This window comes from Aspergillus niger (assembly GCF_000002855.4).
Source record: "Aspergillus niger supercontig An08".
Classification (NCBI taxonomy): Eukaryota; Fungi; Ascomycota; class Eurotiomycetes; order Eurotiales; family Aspergillaceae; genus Aspergillus; species Aspergillus niger.
In genome coordinates this window covers 1703207-1717633 of record NT_166524.1, presented here as the reverse complement: position 1 = coordinate 1717633, position 14427 = coordinate 1703207, and the positions used below count along the sequence as shown (strand labels likewise).

Here is a 14427-nt window from a genome sequence, read left to right as displayed (position 1 = left end):
CCGTCGCTGATGAGGAACGAAACCAAAATAGATAGATATTCATCACGCCAAAAATGAACGTTGCTAATGAAATCACATGCACAAACCCAAAACACCCAAACCCGCTTTCTGGTGGAAAACAAAATGCTAGCAACTAGCGACGCACACATCATAAGCCGTAGAGAGGATTGCGATATAGCCATAGCCATGACCATCAAGCCGTTCGCCTAGCAAACAATCGAGTCAACCGTTCGGGGAATCGCATCTATACAATGAACCATTAGCCAAGTCAAACCTCATTAGAAGATCAACCGAAAGAATAAACCCACCGTAGCAGAAGAAGGCGTCTCCGGCGGCGTCTGCGTCTGATCACTCTCGTACTCTCCACCATCAGCATAGCTCCCCTCTTCATCATACCCATCATCAAAACTATCCCCATCCTCCTCCTCGTCATGAGGGAACCACCTCTCCGGATCGCCATTATACACAATCCACCAGCCAATACGCTCCCCAGCCGCATACTTATCCCTAAACTCCGTCAAGGCCTCCATGGCGTCCTTCTCCAACGGCTCCTCCTTGAATATGTCCTCTGGTTTCCAGCTCGTCTCGGGAGTAGGGCCGACATCCTCGGGGATGGAGATGACTTTCCCACCGACGTAGGCATACGGCTTGCTGACTGCGTCGTCGCTTGTGTCTTCCGGGTCGTATTGTTCGATGAAGCGGAGGTTGGGTAGACGAGAGACGATGCCGGGTTCGGTCTTCTTGAGCGATTCCAAGACCAGTTCGCTGGTTAGGGGCTGTTGGAGGTATTCGGCTGTTGCGTCTTCCAGGTTGTGGAGAACGATGTATACGCGGATGCCGGTAAAGCCGGCGCGCGGCCAGCGAAAGCCGTAGAGCATGTAAACGGGCATTTTATTGAATCTGCCGTCTGCAGTAGTTCGTGGGTTGGCGATTGTGATGAGAAAGGGGGGTGTGGGGAGGGGGGTGGGAAATGAGGAGAGTGGGTGAAGCAAGGGAGGAGGAAGTTGTTTTATGAATGAGGTGATCGGTAGTATTGTGGGGAGGAGTAGTTCATATTAAATCGGGATCTCGGGGAGGTGAGGAGACAGGTGGAGAGGAAGGATGTAGAAAGAAAGACAGAGAAGACAGTGTGAGTCTAGGGGTTGCGCATGGCGGATTCGGGTTGGGGGAAATCTTGGTTGCACAGCGCGGGATGGGATAGATAATATGCAGGGGAAAGAATGAAAGAGAAGAAGGCGAAAAGAGCAAAAAAAGGCAGATGATATATGCAGGGTCTCTCCGTGAAGTCCGGATTTGAATGTTGGATTCTGTGTTTGTTCCTTGTTTACCACCTATCTAGAGAGAACTAATAATATAAGCTGGGCTGGACTAGAAGAAAGACAAAAAGTTGTAGAAGAGATTATTGATTCCAGTCCTATCGAGCAGTCGGTGGGAACAATGAATCAATCTCATTATGCTGGCATCTGCAGATTCGATCTGGAAAGCTTAAAGTCAATCGGTGACCCAACGGTCAAGGCGGTCAGCACTGGCAGTATGGAGTCGAGACTCGCATTGTCCGCCGGAGACACCGCGGAGAACAAGTGACGACCCCATTGCACTTCCAGGCTTGCTTATCTATCCCCTCATCTCCCTCCTCCCTTGCAATTACTACATACGGGATGGTTCTCTCATTCATTCTTGTGCAGAATCGCCAGTAAGTCATACCCCGCGTTCCCCCGGAATGCCCCATCTCCATGCATGAAATACACCCCCTAACGCAGGAACAGGGGGAAGACGCGGCTCGCGAAATGGTATGCGCCGTATAGCGTAAGTGCACCCCTACTTGGATGGAATCGAATGACGGCTAATATTTTTGCTTTATGATAGGATGAAGAAAAAGTCAAGCTAAAGGGCGAGGTTCGTTATATGCCCCGGACCACTACTATCTACTACTACGGCACCCCGCCGCGGAACGACATAATAATGTATGCTGGATAGGTACATCGCCTGGTCGCCCCGCGAGATCAGAAATACCAGTCCAATTTCGTCGAATTCAAGCGGAGTACCAAGGTTGTCTACCGGAGATATGCGGGGTTGTTCTTCTGCGCCTGCGTCGACGCAACCGACAACGAACTAGCCTACCTCGAGGCGATCCACTTCTTCGTCGAGGTGTTGGATCAGTTCTTTGGAAACGTTTGTGAGCTGGACTTGGTGTTCAATTTCTACAAAGTGAGTGATGCTAGAGGCTGGTGGAGTGGTGCCACCGGAATTGTTTGGAATGGGAAAATAGGTAGCAGACGGATGAGCTGATGGTTGTGCAGGTATACGCTATTCTGGACGAGGTGTTCCTTGCAGGAGAGATCGAAGAAACAAGCAAGCAGGTCGTGTTGACGAGGTTGGAACACTTGGATAAGCTGGAATGAGGGAGATAATATGGGGGATATAGCAAGAAGGGGGAAGTATAAAGTATCGCTCTGTGGCGATACAATTGCATATATGACCACGGGATATGGTCAAGAGGAGTTAGGGGTTCATTAGGCTGATAAGTCTGGGCGTGTTTCTTTATATATCATTATTGCATGCGGTTGCTTTCAACGTTGTACCGGTTCGCGACTGTTCATACCCTTTCTGGAATACCTGCATCCCTACTGTCCAATCGAGTAGATTCCGTTCAACTAAGCGCCATGCAATGCTTGTCACAAGTGCAAATATAGCCATTCTCAGGGCCACTTTCAGGGTCTGCCAGGGTTTCACAGGGACCAAGTGTGTCCGCTATTTTTGCTGTCACACGGAGTTTGGCTGCTGCCTGACTTCCAACAGCCGAATTTCACTGCCGCGATGCTTGACAGCGGATCACCCGAGACATCTCACAACTGAGACCGGACCACTCAACGCAGCCAGCACGCAACGGCCGCGCCATCAAGATAATTTAAGCTTATCTTTGGAGACCGGAGCTAATAGGACTCCGTAGTTCGTCTCCATTCCAGAAATTGTGGTTGATTGTGGGTGCTATCGACTGGGGGAGGGCTAACTCCTGCCTGGGTCGACATGCCCCAAGGAGATGAGGTGATTGCGGGCGGCGATTGCGAGCCTGCCAACGACGATGGTGACAGCAGCTCTTGGCAATTCGTACATAAGTGGCCTCTCACCCTGCTTATACTCTTTTCTTCTGATGGATTTGCTCTGCTCGATGCACGACTGCACCGTTACCCTGCACCGTTATGGTTATCATCGCATCCAGCCTACCAAGATGGCCTGAGGACACCGTTTTCGCCAACCCTCCCATTTCGGAAGCACAACTCCTTGTTGGCCCTTATGATCCGACACGCACCGGCCTTGGATCGGTGAACTGTGAAGGGGATTGATTGACGGCGCGCCTGGGAACTACCTGCCTGCCGTCTCATCCCCGTTACACCGTCCATACGCAGGGAAAGAATTACCGCTGTATCACCTCTGTCTCGGCTTCATGAACTGTGCAACAACGTCCAAGCTGGCCTATCTTGCTGATAATGCCGCATCGGCTCGTGCTCCGTAGCAAAAACCGGAAGGAGAGGGCAGATCCTCATCAGACTACGCTCAAAACATCCACCAGTCGTGTTGCGATCAACCATCGTGGAGATAAACCGCTGTGACAAGTTGATAACGTTACCTAACGCATCACCTTTTTGGTCGAGCGCATGCAGTTCGACGGAGATTTGGGGATTGGAATCCCATGGGTCCACAACCCCACGTCGGATGGCTCGCCAGTGATAGCAGTCCTTGATATGGGCAGGTTGATGGGGCTTACGACGATTCATTTATCGACTGGTCGTCTGATTGATTGATAGGGGACGGGATCCATGCCCACTTTGCCCAGATGACTATCAGTCGAGCTTTTGGCCTATCACTCCGCCAGACTCCAACTGACTTCCAACTTTGTCCCTAGGATGCGCGGTTTTTGAGAAAGGAAAAGGGGGAGGCAGGAAAAGAGAGAGAACAGGGAAATTCAAGAAAGCTTTGGAAATACGAACTCTCGCTGAACTAATTTTCTCACCTTCTCAAGACCGCAAAGCCTTCGAGACTCTTCTGGCTTGCGGAGAGGGCGGCACTAGTCAATTTCCACTTTCACGGGGCAGTCGGACTAGTCGACCGTAGCACCAGCTTGGACTGGGTCGGGTAAGGCGAGTTTCAATTTCTAGGCTCGGCCGTAACAACCAAGACGAGTCAAGTGAGAAGTGCGTGGGGATTGTCTGGTTATGCGTGTTCATAACATGTGGAGACTGGATTCGTCGATGGATCAGCTTCAGTTTGCCTCTTTGGTTCGGAAAGGACTATTGCAGTAAAGTTGACGCCGTCCACTTGCTGAGCCACCACCACACGTCACGTCGCAGGTACTTGCGAGGTAGACAGACAACTGAGGTGGCCAAATTGGCAGATGAGCAAGCGTAAGCAAAAAGGGCTCTTTGTCAAGCGTCGTATGACACGGTTTTGTCCAGATACACACGTTTTGAAGGGCACGCCGGGAAATTGTTTGCTCGAATATCTCCTGACGGTTAACCTTAGACAGCCCGTGCCTCGGAATATTGTGGGTACACAGTCTATACGGGAAACATATAGTCCACAGTCAGAGATGATCACATCCCAAGGGTGGCGTTCCACGAGGAATCACACTATATTGTACCCTAATTCAGGCCAGTATGAGTCTAGAAATGCTTGCTCTGAAGGCTAATACCATGCACCATTGCCATTGGCGGAGAGGGATACAATCGATGAGGCTTGGACAAGTTACGCGGACGACGACGTGGAAGTGTACAGCCGCCACCAGATGGAGACAACCGTTCAAGCTCCAAGTCGTTCCACAGTGGAACAAAGGCACGGGTCGGTGTCAGAGCATCCGCACGGCAAGATTGTGGACACTGGACAGTATTATAGTGGATGGTGTCGGGCACTGGACCTCGCATCTCAAGCTCTAAGCAGACGCTTAGATTGCCTACCTGGGATACTCGAAACATGATATCTGGCAAGAACTGCCTATTTCGTGTTCTGTAGACCGTATAGGACCTTGATAGTTCGTAGAAAACGTGTCGATCTTTCTATAGATCCACAGTGAGATAGGACAAGTTCCAACACCGCCGTGAAGCTTCTCTGTAGTGGGATCAGGGTCATGTCCAACACACTTGAATGCAATGCACTTTGTATCAATTGTGACAGCTCATTTACTCGCACGCTTTACTGAGGTTTCTCAAAGCAGCTTGCCTCCATTGTCGCAGCGAGTGTGGGGCTTCAACAGATGGATTCGGAGTCGAGAGCCGTATACTTCGTAGCGTCCGACACAGATCCAGTTCATACCGGGCAGCACTGAACGAACAGGCAGCAATCCGGGTAGTCAGGTGTCATAGCGCCATAGTTATTGTTGGAGAGATCCAAGCGGTCTTCCAACTGTCTGTCTGGCAATAGATCTGTATACCGAGCACTGGAGGGAAGAAAGGTCGTCAGAATTAGATGCTCATGGTGTTGACCAGGATGAGGGACTAGCCGGATTGGGATAGCATCACGGGAAGGAGTGAAATGGAGAGACTAATGCCACCCCCAGCCATGCTAACTGCACACTACCTTTGTTACCAAGGAATTTCCATGGGTAAAACATTCCATGTCCGAAGTATACACATCGACAGGCTAATTTGTACTCTGCACATCTACTAATTCTTACATATCTCAAAGCAGAATGGGTGTGCTGCTGCTGGTAAACACCGCAGCTCAGCATAGTTTGCAGAGATTTCCACCCTTACACCGCACAGGGAGGAATGCAGGGGCATTCTCAGTATGATACGTAACAGGACAGACCCTGGAGTATGGTGGAGATGGAAGAAGAGGAGGATACGTTTCAGGCTTTTTCTTTGCTTCGCATTTCGTAACTCGTACCAATGTAACTATGTATCCCTGAGCGGAGACCATGCTGAAAATTGTCATGCACGGCTCTTTTCCTTTTATTTTCAGATGTTCGAAGTAGAAAGGTTCGACCATAATTCCCCTTTTTCTTTAGTATATTTTCTTTTCTTCATTATTACTTGCTGGAATGGCGTGGGTGGCTTAACATTAGCCCGGGCGGGGAGTGGCACTATCCAAGCAACAGACGGAGAAATGTACGCGTCGTCAACTGTGGCTACAACCAATGAGTGAGAGTCCGGGCACGGTTCGACAGCTGAGCCTATGAGGACAAGATCCAATCCAGAGAATCCAGAAGCTCAACGATCGACCGGCGAAACGCAGGCCTACGCGGCCGATCCCTGGGATGCAGCGACAGGCAGGCTTGGCATGTTTCCATCTTCTTCCCCTTCTGCTTCTGCTTCTGCTGGTGCCCCGCCGCGCCGCTGCTGGGCCTCCCTGAATGGAATCGATTGATTGATTCCCTGAATCCCCTCTCGCCTCCTGCTCGCTTGTGACTGGCCCAGCACCTCGGGTTTCCCCTTGGCGAGATTCGTGGAAATTCAACTGCTTCTTCATGTTGAGTGGAGGAGAACCAAATCCACCCCCTGACTATCCTTCTGGCTTTTCGGGTGAACGTCAGCCGGTGACGTCTATTTTCCTGTCGGGTAATCAAGGTTTCTTTTTTTGGGTGGGAGGGAGAGGGAGGGTTGGATGGTTATCCCCTTCGGTTGTACTTTGTACCCCAGGAGTACTAACAGCCTACTCTATTATTGGACCTATAATACTATCGACAGGGTGGTTATCAATGTCACTTCCATCCTTGTGAGGAATGTTTGCAGAACGTGGGTTAGCAGCCGGCGGGTCTCCGCCGGGGAAAGGAAGGGATGGAAGTGAAATGTGTGATTGCAAAAGAGACAAGAATCAATTGATTCAAGAAAAAACAAGACAATTATTATTACCATTACAACAAAAAAGTATACTCGGGAAAAGGAAATAAACGCGCGCCGTTTCAGAAGTATTCATGTTTCCAATGGTCCAGGAGTGGATGAAGATCCAAACGACCGGCCAGACCAATCCGAGGTTTCCCTTCGCGGATTTCCCCAGAGACAGGAAAGTTGCCACATTCAGTCTGGTCGTCATTTATTCTTCAAAATCCAGAAATTGTAAATGAATTTTAATTTACTCTTTCGGCGCAGAGGCGCCAAGATGCTTTTCCTAGTCTGATCTTATTATTACCCTCCCATCGAGTCTAGCCTTTCTGGGGGTTGCTGGGTTATCTACGACTCCATCACCTTGATTGTTCTTGATCTACTCCCGGGCTCCTTTTAATCTCTGCAACGCCTGCTCTGGAATCCACTTCTTTCTTTCTTTCTCTCTTCCATTCTTTTTCTTGTCTCTATCCTCGTCTGTCTTCCTCTGGTTGGATTCAGTTCGTCTGCTGTCTTTAAGACCTGTTCCTTCCTTTGCGACCAGCGGTCCCTTGCAGAGTTACACCTTCATTACTACTACACTACACTACACTACACCCCCAGCGAGCCCCGGGTAGTACATCCAGTTCGCATTACTATTCTCAAACCACACACCTATATCACCTATAGTCCATCATGTCTTTGATTCACGCCGACAACTTGGCTCCTCAGCCTATCACTGATATCTTCACCGATGACACCTGCATCGACCGCCGCAAGTGCCACCGCACCGTTCCCATGAAGGTGCTGGCTCTGGGTGTGGGAAGAACCGGAACTGCTTGTAGGTTCTACTTGGGAGGCAGACGACGGATTACATGACTGACTGGTTCTGTGAATAGCCCTCCGCATTGCCCTCGAACGTCTGGGCTACGTCAAGACCTACCACATGATGTCCGCCAGTATGGAGAACCCTCCCGACTGCTTGATGTGGCACGATGCTCTCGCTGCCAAGTACGACGGTGTCGGCGAGTTCGGTAGAAAGGAGTGGGATCAGCTTCTGGGAGACTGCCAGGTAGGTCGCTATTAGATCGCTCGCAACGAACTCGCACGCTAACTCTTCCAAAAGGCCGTCTGTGACTGGCCTGCCTGTGCCTTTGCTAAGGAGCTGATCGAAGCCTACCCCAACGCCAAGGTCATTCTGACCACCCGTGATGTTGAATCGTGGCATGCGTACGTTATACTCCGTTCTGAGATATAAAGATCATCAGTCTAATCCCTTTCCGCAGTTCCGTCATGAAGACCGTTTGGTGGCGTGTCTCCGACCCCGAGCACAAGTTCGTTTCGAACTTCAGCTGGGCCGCTAGCATGTACTACCCCATGCTCAACAAGTTCTTCCAGACCTTCTTCCGCGGCGACTTCCCCAACAAGGGCAAGCAGGTCTACCTTGACCACGTTGAGGAGGTCCGCAGCCTCGTTCCTCCTGAGAGGCTCCTCGAGTACAAGATCGGCGAGGGCTGGGGCCCGCTTTGCGAGTTCCTGGGTGAGGAGGTCCCCGACACTCCTTTCCCCCGCGGTAACGACATGGCCGACTTCTTCAAGCGCTGCCGCGGCCGCAACAGGCGCCAGATGCTGAACGCCGCTCTGCAGGCTGTCACTATGGGTGGTGCTCTGCTGGCGACGGGCTTGGTTGCCACCATGGCCTTCAAGCGTTTCTCTCGGTAGATGCGCTTCTTGCTTCGAACTTTCCTTCTTTCCTTCCCCCTTTGCAGCATGCGCTGGGCGCCAATGTTGCTGGTGGATGCTTTATTTTCCCTTAATTATTCCCAAAATTGCTTTTCTCATGTTGATATATACCGATGAACGTACCGCCTTCTCAGGGGTATTTGTTGCTAATATTGGGTGCACTGATGTTCTGCTATTTCCTTGGCTCTTGGCTGGGTTTCTCGCTCTATGGCTTACAGTGGGGGGAAATTTCTGGGCTATGTTGTTTAGACTTGTTGCGCAGGGACCGGTCTTGGATTCTTGTTGCCTGGCGTGGATGGAGTCGACGAGAGATGAATATAGATTATTTAGCCTATTAGCATGGCTGCTTCCGTGTGGTGTATTCTTGGCCGGGGTTCGTAATGTGTAGGTAATCTGTAGGCGAGCCTCGGCATGCAGTGTCGCTGCCAACCACTCCAACCACCATCACCCCTCACCCTCGCACGGTGGAAGGCGCCGAGCATCCGTCTTGGCCTGCATAGGGAGTTGTCGCGCGCCCTACAAGGCCATGGCGGTCGGTTGCTGACATGGGCTGTGCGACTTGGAGCCCGTTGTGCTTGGCACATCCTCGGCGGCGCGGTTCCCAGCCCAGCCTTGTATGCCAGCTGAGCCTGGCGGTAAGCGAGTACGTAGTACGTAGAGCGTTGATGTTTATTCATCACATACTTGACTTTCTTAACTCCGCGTACTTCAGGCTTGCTTACAGCAGATCTATTGACCAAGGTGCATGCACAGGGCGCCCGCCCAGCGCATAACGGAAATTAACCACCCATACCAATGAGCCCGTACTCATTGCCAGTTGGCAACAACAACAACAAAGTGCAACATATCCTTATGCGCAATGTCGAGCAGCACGTGGAGCATAAACCAATGAGCCCAGCATAAGTCAATCAAAATCTCCGACTTACTAGCTAATCAGTGAACTAGCTGGTCGGTTACTAAGTTATGCAAGCCATGACTCTCAAAAATGAGCGGCTCCTACACCCGCCGCCTCCGCCGCCTAAACTGAAGCTGTGCTGCGACAAAAGGGGTGGTGTGGCGGCGGCTAATAATAGAGTTCCGCTGATACAGCCAAGGATTCGGAGATGAGAGTGCAGCGCTTATGAACCTGTCTAAATTTATCTACGTAAGAGTGTTGTGTTGTATTGTGATGCATCCAATGCAGCATAAGGAAAGTACATGTTCTGCAAGCGCCAGGATTCGATGTCTGTGTGACCCATGACCCGGTGCCGTATTCGTTTAGTGCTTTTGTTTCTGTTCCTTCTGTTTGGGACTATTGGATTTCTGCCAAGCTATTCGGGCCTGTTTATTGTCGGGTTTGTCTCCATTGTTCATTTCATCCTTTCATATCCGATGACTAATCGTGACTGTCTCTTTTTGCAATGTTAAGATACAACCAGCCAGCCACGACATTCTCAGCCACATGCATAACCACTTATCTAGTAAGTACTCTCCAAGCAACAACTATCTACCAGATAATTGAGAATCAAGAATCCTATCCCCTACCACAGCCCTGACTAGCACTCCCAATTCCGGCCCGGCAAATAACTTACCTACCTCACTAGACAGGTACCTAGTGCAAAGGCCCAGCCCATCAACTAATCAATCAATCAGACTAAATGAGTGGAGAATCTCCTCCCCTCGCAACTCCACCAGTGTTTTTTCTTCTCCTGCTCCAACCACAACTGCGGCGTGACGTGGCGTCGGCATGGGCCCCCCTCTCAGTTCCCCTTGGTCTGGCCCTGGACATAACTAACTATTCATGAATTTTGCCTGTGGCAGCGTGGCGACTATTCCTGATTGGGTGTTAGGTTCGGCGTTAACGAAACACAACCAATTTCGCCGGGGGTCAACTGGTTCCATGGTTTACCGGGTCGGTACGGATGTAAGTATACCCCCCGGTAATGGGTTACGCGTGTGTGTGTGTGTGTGTATCTATCTTTATCTATTCCTTGATCCGCTGACTAGTAGTAAGAGTAATTAGTGGTGTTATTTGAAGGGTTCAGGGAGGATCTAAGTATCTAGTGGGCGGCTGCGTTTATTAGCTAGCTGGAAGGGTAAGTAGGGAGTGCCCTCAATCGGTGCTGTGATTTGTGGTAGTTGGGATGTGAGGACTGGCGTGGATTGGACTAGATGGGGGTTGGGGGATGTACTACGTGGAGGGGGTACGTATGTTCTCTCTCCGCAAGTTGGTAGTCTACTAGTACGCCGTAGCTGTGAGCTGAGAAGATGGGGTCTAATCGTTGCTTTTCATATCCTTTATTTCGGTGTGGTGGGATAGTAATTATTATAATTTGTTTGGTTAGGATTCGTTGGAGTGCTTCGTTGTGGTGGTGCTATACACACAAGGATTAAGCTCTGTCCAAGAGATAAAATGAGGATGGTCAGGAGGTGGTCATGTCTACGTAGTACTTCAACGTGTTCTGAAAATAAGTGCCCGAACTAAGCATTAGGATAGACAACTTTCCTAGTTACGAGGCAAGTGCCAAATGCGCCACAAGATCGTCTATCTTTCGCAACGTGATGACGATTAAAGTTGGATGAAATCACACGGCAATTATCTTCCTATTACTGTCTGCCTTAGAACAACATCCTCTGACAGACCGAGTCTTTATCTGTCATATGTCGGTATGGACCAACACATGTTGAATAACTCTGTATGCCATGCCAACATGGACCTTCTTGCCTAAGACGGTGCCTCTGAGGTATGGAGATATTTCTCCATCCCTGCTGCACGACTGCAATAAACATGAACAGCCAGTGCCGGATCGGGGTGGGGATCTTATCCTGTCCCCGCCCGATCACCCAATCACGGTTTGTAGTCACTACATTTCCAGAACTCCGGCTCGCTGTGGCTAATCCACTTTGGGTGTCATCGTACGTTGGCTGGGCTTGGCACGACTCCACCGGCGAAACGAAGAAATCGGGTGTAACGAACTGTGGCCAGCCTGAAGCATAAAGCAGGATTGCCAAAACGTTATCCCCCGGGGGTTTGCGGGCAAAAAAAGGCAGAGGGAAAAAGAGGATTCAACAGAAGGAGAGAAAGTCGAGAAGCGTCCTGTGGTCCTTGTTTCGCCGCTTTCGTCTTCCCTCTATCTCTCCCTCTCGCCCTCTCTTCCTCCCTTTATATCATCAACCGCTGATCCCTTCCCCTACTCTCCCCGAACCTTCCCCCCATTCTTTCATCCCTGTATACATACTTCGGTACATACCTTGACACCCCGATCAGGTGGCCCTGCATTGACTGTGGGATTTTCTCGCCATCTGCATCCTTATTTTCATCTTTCATCGACATTCCTTTCTCTTTTCTCTCCTCTCGCTCATTCGATCTTCCTATCAACTTCCGAGCTCACTCCGAGCAAGTGATGTAAAGAATCCATGGTGCTCTTCACTCATATCGCCGGAGGATCGGCTCCGTCCTCCATAGTCGTCTGTGTGGCGCTATTACTACTCGCATGCCTACAGACTGTCGTCGCCGAGATCGATTCGGTCTTCAAATCTGTGAGTTGCGCCTCGCTTTAGCGTTATCGCAGCTTTCTTGCACGCAATAATAGCCAAGATGTTCGCCACCCCGGATCGCTAACCTTGTCTCAACGTCCACCTGCAGCGACCCGATCTCTATCCCCCAGTCCTTACTTTGGAACATAGAGTTCCCGACAAGCTTAGTCCGGGTTACATCTTTGTCGGCCCGTACGAAGCGTCCAATTCCGGCCCGTATATCTATGATGATGAGGGGGTATGCTTCTGATGTTCTTGCCCAAGTGTGTTGTATGATGTTGACCCCGTTGTAGAACCTAGTTTGGAGCGGCTGGGGTAACTCGGGCCCCGGAAATGCCCACGGCATGCACGTGTGCAAGTACAAGGGAAAGGATCACTTGTGTTTCTTCCAGGGTGTTCAGCAGAATGGGTATTGCCGAGGTCATGGAGTCATCATGGATGACCACTATCGCATCGTCCGAACCGTGGTTCCCGGAGGCGGCATGGCATCCAGCGATATGCACGAATTTATGCCTATCAATGACGGCAAGACTGCCTTGATGACAGTGTACCAGCAGCGACAGTTCGACATGTCCCCGTGGAACGTCAAGTCCGGCATGGGATGGGTGATGGAGAGTATCTTCCAGGAGGTGGATGTGGAGACCAACGAAGTTCTGTTCGAGTGGAAGTCCCTCGACCACGTCGACCCTTCGGACGCCTACACCTGGCCGAGTCACACGGATACGTCGGGCACTGGGCTGGACCCGCGCTCGCCCTGGGATTACTTCCATATCAACTCGATCGATAAGAACGCTGACGGCGATTATTTGATCTCCTCGCGCCACACGTGCGCGATCTACAAGATCTCCGGCAAGGATGGATCCATCATCTGGCGGTTGCATGGGGCGCATCCCACGTTCAAGAACATCAACTTCAGTTTCTCGCAGCAGCACGATGCGCGGTGGCTTGGTGAAAACTCCACCCACACTCTGCTGTCTCTATACAACAACGGGTTCAATGGGTTCAACCGCACCCATGACTTCTCCTCGGGCATGATTATCCTTATCGACCACCAGGACAACACCGCCACCCAGCTCCACGACTACTCCCCTCCCGGCAAGACCATGATCAGCTCCAGTCAGGGTAACATGCAGGTCCTTCCGAACAAGAACGTATTCATTGGGTGGGGTAACAACGCCTATGTTTCCGAACATGACGAAGAAGGCAACGTGCTGCTCTGGGGTTATATCGACAAGGATCGCATCATGAACTACCGGGCGCAAAAGTTCGAGTGGGATGGAATGCCTACCGACGTGCCGGCTCTGTGGACGTACTCGCAATCCATCGACACCTTCTCCCCGACGACGTTCTATGTCAGCTGGAACGGAGCTACGCGGGTGAAGTACTGGCGGTTCTACGGCGCGACCAACTCGACCGGCCCCTATATGCTCATCAAGCAGGTAGAGAAGAGGGGATTCGAGACAAGCTACTCGGCACCACACTTCTACCGATGGACCTACGCGGAGGCCGTGGATGTGGAGGGCAAGGTTCTGGGCAAGTCGCGCAGCATGTTTACTTTCACGCCGTCGCCCGATCTGCAGGGCCACTGTGGTAGGGAATCATGTGAGAATGCGCAGACGTATGGAATGCCTGGCGAGGAGGGCGCTGGACCTGTGATTCCCCCAGCGGGTATCAACACCGTCCCTTGGGTCGATCCTGGTCACCCCGATGCGCACTTCGATTGGGGTCAGACCGGGGATGATTCGGAGGACGGTGAGAGCGGGTCCGGCAATCTGAAGAGTGTCTATGGTAAGCAGACTCCCGCTGACGGCAGGAAGAGTAACCCCGCTGACTATCGCAATCTAGATAACAACGTGGGATGGATCGCCCCGGTCTTCGGCTTTGTCGTTGCCATCGTGGCTATCTATACCATTATGCGGATATACCGGCGCCAGCAGCAATTTAGCCGGGTGAAGGAGAGGGCATCGACGGAGAGTGTAGATAGGGTCGAGAGGTCCAAGCCCTGGACGGAATCGGAGACCCCGTGGTGGCATTGGCGTCGCTGGACGAAGTCACAGGAGCCACCGCGGTACTTTCCGTTGGCAGAACAACGGAGTCCGTCCTGGCGACCGGATGGACATTATGCGCGATAGATAATTCCCGTTTTGGGAAACATTATAATAAGTGTGAACATTGATGTGCTTATATACATGAATATAAAGATGAATATTAGATATATGTATAGACAAGACATGATCAATCCCTTTCCTCATCTCAAACATACAATCTAACTTAGTAGTAACTACAAACCATACCATACAGCGGATAATACACGGGACGGTCATCGGCTGACGATACATACACAAAGCCGAGTAAACCGGCAACGGGACAACGG

At 51.0% G+C, this 14427-nt stretch overlaps 10 protein-coding genes across 10 annotated transcripts; 4 read left to right on the top strand and 6 right to left on the bottom strand.

Annotated features, from left to right (window-relative positions):
- Positions 1 to 193: 193 nt before the first annotated feature.
- Positions 194 to 890, bottom strand: An08g07210 (uncharacterized protein; the record flags this gene model as incomplete). The annotated part of the gene is made up of 2 exons (XM_001392799.1): positions 194 to 244; positions 309 to 890. The coding sequence occupies 2 exons, from the start codon at positions 888 to 890 to the stop codon at positions 194 to 196; spliced, it is 633 nt and encodes a 210-aa protein (XP_001392836.1).
- Positions 891 to 1658: 768 nt separating this feature from the next.
- On the top strand, positions 1659 to 2402 carry An08g07200 (uncharacterized protein; the record flags this gene model as incomplete). The annotated part of the gene is made up of 5 exons (XM_001392798.3): positions 1659 to 1693; positions 1767 to 1806; positions 1867 to 1896; positions 1978 to 2208; positions 2301 to 2402. 5 exons carry the CDS (start codon positions 1659 to 1661, stop codon positions 2400 to 2402), a joined length of 438 nt encoding a protein of 145 aa, XP_001392835.1.
- A 604-nt stretch (positions 2403 to 3006) lies between these two features.
- On the bottom strand, positions 3007 to 3590 carry An08g07190 (hypothetical protein; the record flags this gene model as incomplete). Its single annotated transcript, XM_059749173.1, has 4 exons — positions 3007 to 3177; positions 3226 to 3291; positions 3368 to 3371; positions 3463 to 3590. The coding sequence occupies 4 exons, from the start codon at positions 3588 to 3590 to the stop codon at positions 3007 to 3009; spliced, it is 369 nt and encodes a 122-aa protein (XP_059601203.1).
- A 66-nt stretch (positions 3591 to 3656) lies between these two features.
- An08g07180 (hypothetical protein) lies at positions 3657 to 4407 on the top strand (the record flags this gene model as incomplete). Its single annotated transcript, XM_059749172.1, has 4 exons — positions 3657 to 3786; positions 3905 to 4069; positions 4158 to 4211; positions 4304 to 4407. The coding sequence occupies 4 exons, from the start codon at positions 3657 to 3659 to the stop codon at positions 4405 to 4407; spliced, it is 453 nt and encodes a 150-aa protein (XP_059601202.1).
- A 254-nt stretch (positions 4408 to 4661) lies between these two features.
- An08g07170 (hypothetical protein) lies at positions 4662 to 5913 on the bottom strand (the record flags this gene model as incomplete). The annotated part of the gene is made up of 3 exons (XM_059749171.1): positions 4662 to 5051; positions 5308 to 5405; positions 5748 to 5913. 3 exons carry the CDS (start codon positions 5911 to 5913, stop codon positions 4662 to 4664), a joined length of 654 nt encoding a protein of 217 aa, XP_059601201.1.
- Positions 5914 to 6111: 198 nt separating this feature from the next.
- Positions 6112 to 7026, bottom strand: An08g07160 (hypothetical protein; the record flags this gene model as incomplete). Its single annotated transcript, XM_059749170.1, has 3 exons — positions 6112 to 6491; positions 6663 to 6749; positions 6867 to 7026. The coding sequence occupies 3 exons, from the start codon at positions 7024 to 7026 to the stop codon at positions 6112 to 6114; spliced, it is 627 nt and encodes a 208-aa protein (XP_059601200.1).
- A 464-nt stretch (positions 7027 to 7490) lies between these two features.
- An08g07150 (uncharacterized protein) lies at positions 7491 to 8516 on the top strand (the record flags this gene model as incomplete). Its single annotated transcript, XM_001392793.3, has 4 exons — positions 7491 to 7635; positions 7694 to 7866; positions 7921 to 8024; positions 8081 to 8516. 4 exons carry the CDS (start codon positions 7491 to 7493, stop codon positions 8514 to 8516), a joined length of 858 nt encoding a protein of 285 aa, XP_001392830.1.
- A 347-nt stretch (positions 8517 to 8863) lies between these two features.
- Positions 8864 to 9214, bottom strand: An08g07140 (hypothetical protein; the record flags this gene model as incomplete). The annotated part of the gene is made up of 1 exon (XM_059749169.1): positions 8864 to 9214. One exon carries the CDS (start codon positions 9212 to 9214, stop codon positions 8864 to 8866), a length of 351 nt encoding a protein of 116 aa, XP_059601199.1.
- A 1921-nt stretch (positions 9215 to 11135) lies between these two features.
- An08g07130 (hypothetical protein) lies at positions 11136 to 11850 on the bottom strand (the record flags this gene model as incomplete). Its single annotated transcript, XM_059749168.1, has 2 exons — positions 11136 to 11503; positions 11712 to 11850. 2 exons carry the CDS (start codon positions 11848 to 11850, stop codon positions 11136 to 11138), a joined length of 507 nt encoding a protein of 168 aa, XP_059601198.1.
- An 83-nt stretch (positions 11851 to 11933) lies between these two features.
- Positions 11934 to 14185, top strand: An08g07120 (uncharacterized protein; the record flags this gene model as incomplete). Its single annotated transcript, XM_059749167.1, has 3 exons — positions 11934 to 12056; positions 12110 to 12316; positions 12347 to 14185. 3 exons carry the CDS (start codon positions 11934 to 11936, stop codon positions 14183 to 14185), a joined length of 2169 nt encoding a protein of 722 aa, XP_059601197.1.
- Positions 14186 to 14427: the final 242 nt, after the last annotated feature.